Source organism: Chrysochloris asiatica, unplaced genomic scaffold (assembly GCF_000296735.1).
Source record: "Chrysochloris asiatica unplaced genomic scaffold, ChrAsi1.0 scaffold00064, whole genome shotgun sequence".
Taxonomy (NCBI): domain Eukaryota; kingdom Metazoa; phylum Chordata; class Mammalia; order Afrosoricida; family Chrysochloridae; genus Chrysochloris; species Chrysochloris asiatica.
This window is the reverse complement of record NW_006408582.1, coordinates 15,368,633-15,375,625: the sequence shown is the minus strand read 5'-3', so window position 1 is coordinate 15,375,625 and position 6,993 is coordinate 15,368,633. Positions and strand designations below refer to the sequence as shown.

Sequence of the window (6,993 nt, the reverse complement as noted above, 5' to 3'; positions counted from 1 at the left end):
GGAGGGGATTATAATCAATGTAATGAAACAAGTTATATGAATTGTTGAATGTGAAACTGATGATGTGCCCTATAAACTGTCACTCAATCTGCAATAAAAACCTTAAATAAAAAACAAAAAAAGAATAAAGTGTACATCTCATTAGGAATTAAGTCAGACTCCTAAAACTTTTTTAAGCAGGTAATTTCTTAAAAGAAATAAATGCCCTTTTCATATAATTTCTTTTCTCCCACTTCCTTTAACCACAGTTTTATTTTTAACACATTTTCCATAGATACATTTATTTTACCTTGTTCCCTGAATCAGCTTCAAAAGTCTTTCATGTTTATATATACATATATGAATGTGTGAGTGTGTGTGTATGTATACATATAGACACACACACACATATATGTTTTAAATGACTTTAACGTTGGCCTTTCTTAAAGTTCTAATTGATAATTGGTAATATACAATGTCTTGGAATTTTCCCCCACATAGTTCTGATTCTGTGGATGTGATATTATGGTGACTTATTAAGTTGAATTCATAACAAAAGTGTGTTAATGGTTGTTCTCTGTGCATTAAGTATTTTAAATTAATTTTTTTCTCTTTCTAGCTGTCCCCTTTCCTCCAACTCAACGGCTTACTTTGAAGGAAGTATTTGAAAATGGGAAACCTAAAATTGACATTTTGAAAAACCATTTGGTGAAGGAAGGCCGACTGGAAGAAGTAGTAGCCTTAAAAATAATCAATGATGGGACTGCCATCCTGAGAGAAGAGAAGACTATGATAGAAGTGGATGCTCCAATCACAGGTATGAGGAACACTTGCATGAAGGCACACGCAAAGGGACTTCAAAAGGTTTATGGAACAATGGAATTTAAATGATCATGGAATTTTTTCTAAGAACCTTTAAAATTTCTCTCATATATTTTGAGGAGCCTTGGTAGTATAGTGGATTATGAGCTAAGCTGCTAATTGCAAGGTCAGTAGTAAGTGTCTACTTGTCACTCATTGGGAGAAAGATGAGGCTTTCTGCTCCCACAAAGATTTATAGTTGTGGAAATTCTATATAGGGATGCTGTGAGTAGGAACCAACTCAGTAGCATACCACTATAACCACTGCCATACATTTTGAGCTAATTTTGAAAAATGTATATAAATAATCAACTAAAATGTGGTGTGATCATTTTTTTTAGGAATTATAAGATAGTCTTAGGGTTGCTTAGTATGCTTGTTGTTCATTAAAGCAATACAATTTAAAATGTCGCATTTCTGGAGTCCTGGTGTGGTGCTGTGGGTTGATGTGCTTGACTGCAAGGTCAAGTTGAACCACAGGGTTGATGGTTCAAGCTCACTAGCCTCTCCTTGGAAACTCTATACAAGGTCACTACGGGTTGGAACTGACTTGACTGCACTCAACAACAGCAACAACATATTTCTGAAAGGAGCCCTGGTTAAATGCTCTGCTGATAACTGAAAGGTTGATGGTTCAAACCCACCAGCCACTCCATAGGAAAAAGATATGGCAGTCTGCTTCCCATAAAGGTTACAGCCTTAGAAACCCCCTGGGCAATTCTCCTATGCCCTTCAGGGTCACTGTGAGTTGGAATCAACTTGATGGCATTGGGTTTTGGATTTTAATATTTCTATAAGAACTATTTTATAGAGACATATACTGCAATTATAGAGATCAGTCAAAACTGTTTGAAGTTCAAAATAAGCTGTGATCTCTGTTGGTGTAACACCTCCTCCCTCCTTTTTTTCCTAAGACACCAATTTCACATTATGTCCTATGTTCTTTTTTTCCCTAGTGTGTGGTGACATTCATGGACAGTTCTTTGATCTTATGAAGTTGTTTGAAGTTGGAGGATCACCTAGTAACACACGCTACCTCTTTCTGGGTGACTATGTGGACAGAGGCTATTTCAGTATAGAGGTAAAAATTAAACTGGACACTGTCTTGTCCTTTTTCAAAGATTCGCTTTCCATTTTTCAAAAGAATTAAAATGATAACATTAGCATTATTTATAAACCTTGTTACTTTCAATAATTAAACTGATAGAGATAGTAGAAATTGATAGAAGAAATATATTCATTTTTTTCTAACTAATAAAAAGTAGGTCATATTAACACAGCTTTGCAAATAAGTTTAATATTTACTAACCTTTCCTCCTTAATGATAGTGGACAGGCTGTATATAAATGAAATAAATTGTTATTCATGCTAAACAAGGGTTGTATATAAAGTGACCTTAATTCAGGGCTTCAAACAGGTTCTTTGCAGTTCAGTCATGAAGACAGTAAAACCAGAATGAACCCTAAATTTGTAAAATGTGGTTAAACCAGAATGATTATTAGAATGGGACAAATTGTGGGTTGGTGTCTTAATAGAAATTTAATATCCCACTTATAAAACACGGGCAGCACGTGCATTGCATAGCTACCAAATCTCTTGATAGGCAAAGTAGGAAATAGCAGTGCCCAGATCAAAGATGGTAGCTGACGACCCCTCTCTCAGTGTGTGTTGCTTTCTGTATCCCTGGCAGTAATCCAGTCTGCCACATCAGTCTCTTGAGAGGGCTCAGTACACCTCTGCTGAGTCTCCCATTCAAGGACTTTGACCGTAATTTTTACTGTTCTGGTTATCATTCAGCTTCACTCAAATTTAAAAATTTTACATCTGTTCTGGTTTTGCCAGTCACGACTGAACCGGTTCAAGTCAGTTTATAACCCTGTCTTAATTGTAAGACTATAATCTGCTGAGCTACAATGAACTCTTGGTTAACTGCCAGTGATAAATAATCAGGTACTTAGGTTACCATATGCTACTATTGCACATCATGACAGTTAACTAATGAAAACTCACAATTTACATTTAAATATTTTGAAAACTGAGTGATGAAAGAAAACTACTATTTTGGAATGAAAAACCAAGTATAAGTTTTTATGTGCAAAAGATAAAACTGCTTACCATATAATTCACAATAAAACATTAAAAAAGAAAAAAAGATAAAACTGCTTTAGAACCTAATTAAGGACTTTAGTACAGTGGAACCCCCCGTATATGCATTTTTAATGTCCATTGTTTCAAGTGTATATTTTTGGCAAATAAAAGAGAAATCACTTTTGAAATAATGTGTGGATAGTCTAATTTGTGACAAACACGTGCCCCAAAATAAGTATTAAATGAAAAATTGAATCTGCTTTTTGTTCTTTCAGTTTTGTAGTGGTTATGAATCTGGCTGCTAACCTCAGGGTCAGCAGTTCAAAACTACCAGCTGTCTTTTGGGAGAAAGATGAGGCTTTCTGCTCCTGTAAAGATTTACAGCCTTGGGAACCCTATGCAGGGTCGCTGAGAGTCAGAACTGACTCCATGGCACATAACAACAACAACCCTTGGTGTGAGACAATACTGAGTGGGTTTTTGGTGGTTAAAGATTTATTGTTGTTCACTTTCACTGCTGAATATAAGGCAACCATCTCAACTGATGGGAGTCCTGGTGTGGCTCTGTGGGCTAATGTGTCAGACTGCAAAGTTATTTGAACTACAAAGTTGGTGGTTCAAGCTCACCAGCTGCTCCTTGGAAACCTTATACAGGGTCACAATGGGTTGGAATTGACTCAGCAGCACTTAACAACAATAACATCATACCTGGTGTTCAACCAAATAAGAAGCAATTGTTTTAAAGCTGGAGGAAAAATCAATGAGAGGAAAAATAAACCTTATTTTTTGTTAGATAGGAAATCTAAATTCATGAATCAGAAAATTTCATTGTGCCCGCCACTGCCTCAAATTCATTTAATATCAAATGTGAGGACAAAAGTTAATGGTACGAGAGTACAGCACATTTTCCCTGGTGATCGTTTTAATTGTTTTCAGCAAGTTAGCAAGATATCTCAATAGGTATTTGGGATAGATCGAGAACATACTTGCAGGCTGTATCATTGAAAAGTTTCCTTATTTCTATTCACATCATGTTTTAATAAAGTGTTAAAATTTTGGATATTTGAAAGACTCTTTGAATGATTACTTCTTTGTGTATGTAACTATGCTAGCATGAAGAAGGTTTAGGGGCTGAAGAGAAGACTTTAAGAACTTACTGACTTCTTTTACTTTATTTAATGAAGCAAATTTTATTAAATGAAACCACTTTCTAAAATGATAAATATCGTGACAAATTATCTTCTTTGTTGTATTTTCATCAACAAGTTTACAAAGCAGCTTAGTTTCTCATCCAGCAATTTATATACAAATTGTTCAGTGACATTGGTTATATTTTTCACAAGGTAGGAACTTCCTCATTGTTTCCATTCTGGTTGTTCTCTTTCCATTACTCTACTTTCCCTGTCTCCTATTTTCTTTGTTTTTTTTATTGACTGTTTCATCTCAGCTAGATGATTTTTTTTAAAGGAGCACAGTGTTCATAGTGGTATTCTTTGTTTTATGAACCAGTCTGTTATTTAGCTACAGGGTGCCCTAAGAGGCATGTTGTTCGGTGCAAGGTTTAAAGAGTACCTTGGTTAATAGTCCCACAGAGTCCTCTAGTTTCAACCAATCCAGTAAGTCTGGATTTCTTAGGAATGTGTAGTTCTAGTCCACATTTTTCTCCCATTCTGTCAGAATCGAGATATTACGGCCCTGGTCAGAATGGACAGTAGTGGTAGCCGAACACCATTTAATTCTTTTGGTCTCAGGGTAAGTGAGGCTGTGGTTTGTATAAACAAGGAGTTGTTGTTGTTAGATGCCTTTGAGACAAGGGGTAGAGAACCTTTTTTCTGCCAAAATTTATAACATCACTCATGGACCATAGAAAATTATCAAATTAAAAATTAGCCTGCATTATTTGGTCAAACATTAAATTAACTCACCCCACCAATGTGATGACTGGAACAGCGGTTGCCTTGGCAGAGCCAGATCAAATGATTTCGAGGGCCTTATGTGGCCTGCATGCCAGATATTCCTCACCCCTGGTGTAAACTGTTAATCTTGTAGACTAGACTCTAGAGTTTTTGGTTCTTTCTTTTTCTTTTGTTCCAGATAAATAGAGACTTATAGTTATGTCTTAGCTGACCACTCACAATCATTTAAGACCCCAGACAATATTTATCAAACTAGAATGTATAACATAAACGTTGTGAACTATATAATGCCAGTTGACAGAGTTGTCCTACAGGACTATGGTCCTAAGCTTTCCATCCCAGAAAACCAATTCTGTGAGGTGTTTGGTTATTTCTAAGATGTATGCATAACTGTGCTCCTATGTGTGTGTTAATTATATGTATATATGTATAAACATACAAATTTGTTAAGTGCTGTGGAGTTGGTGCTGACTCAGTGACCCTGCATAGGGTTTCCGAGGCTGTAAATCTTTGAAGAACAGAATGTCTCATCTTTCTCCCATGGAGTAACTGGTAGACTTGAACCTTGTGATTCACAGTCCAGTGCTCGTCATATAGAGCCACCATGCTCATATGCATACATCTATTTGTCTATGTGGGGCCTTGGTGTAGCACTGTAGGAAATGCACTGGAGTGCTAGCCATTAGCTAGGCAATTCAAACCCACCAGCATTGGAAACCTTATACAGGGTCACTATGAGTTGGAACTGACTTGATGGTACTTAACAACAACAACAAAATTTGTGTATAATAAATTGTGGCTAACACTGCAAAGAATGGGAATTCCAGAACACTTCATTGTGCTCATGTGGAACCTGTACATAGACTAAGAGATAGTAGTTCGAACAGAACAAGGTGATACTGAGTTGATTAAAATCAGGAAAGGCGTACATCAGGGTTGTATCCTTTCACCATGCTTAGTCAGTCTGTATTCAATCATTGCTGAGCAAATAATCTGAGAAACTGGGCTATATATGAAGGAGAATGTGACGTCAGGATTGAAGGAAGATTCATTAACAATCAGCACTTTACAGATGACACAACCTTACTTGCTGAAAGTGAAGAAGACTTGAAGTACTTATGAAGATCAAAGACTACAGGCTTTCGTATGGATTATAATTCAAAGTAAAGCAAACAAAAATCCGTACAACTGGACCAGTAAAGTAAAATCATGATAAATACAGAAATGATTAAAGCTGTTGAGGATTTCATTTTACTTGGATCCACAATCAATGCCCATCAAAGCAGCAGTCAAGAAATTAGACGATATATTGCATTAGCCAAATACGCTGCAAAAGATTTCTTTAAAGTGTTAAAAAGCAAAGATGTCACTTTGAGAAGCAAGGTATGCCTGACCCAAGCTGTGCTTTTTCAGTCACCTTATATACATGCAAAACCTAGACAATGAATAAGGAAGACCAAAGAATAATTGGTGCATTTGAAATATGGTGTTGGTGAAGAATATTAAATATATCATGAACTGACAAGAATTAGCAAATACTTCTTCCTGGAAGAAGTACAGCCAGAATGCTCCTTAGAAGTGAGAATGGCAGGACCTCATCTCATGTACTTTGGATACGTTATTAGGTGGGCCCAGTCCCTGGAGAAAGATACTATGCTTGGTAGAGGGTCAGTGATGGATTGACACAGTGGTTGCAACAATGAGCTCAAACAGCAATTATTATGAGGATGGCACAGGTCCAGCAGGTTTTTGTTCTGTTCTACGCAGAATTGCTGAGTCAGAACAAACTCCAGGGCAACTGATACCACCACCATATAAATATACACATATACACACATCTGCCCACATTTTTGTTGTTAAGTGCCATGGAGGTGGTTCTGACTCATAGGACCCTGTATTGGATTTCTAAGACTGTAAATCTTTGCTGGAGCAGAAAGCCTCAACTTTCTCCTGCTCAGTGGCTGATGGGCTTAAACCACCAAGCTGTGATTTACAGTCCAGTGCTTATCCTGCAGAGCCACTGTACTTCCTGTGTCTGTATATGTAGGCATATACTCACACATATAACCGACTTGATGGCACTTAACAACAACAAATATACATACACACACACACACACATACACACATATATATGTATATATATATAT

The 6,993-nt window shown here is 36.7% G+C and overlaps 1 protein-coding gene across 1 annotated transcript in view; it reads left to right on the top strand.

Moving 5' to 3' along the window:
• The window catches only part of PPP3CC (protein phosphatase 3, catalytic subunit, gamma isozyme), a 129,438-nt gene that overhangs the window by 39,014 nt on the left and 83,431 nt on the right, over positions 1–6,993 (top strand). The window contains exons 2-3 of the mRNA XM_006864448.1: positions 599–796; positions 1,797–1,921. Of these exons, the coding sequence (XP_006864510.1) occupies positions 599–796; positions 1,797–1,921 (323 nt within the window). The remainder of the gene's footprint in view (positions 1–598; positions 797–1,796; positions 1,922–6,993) is intronic.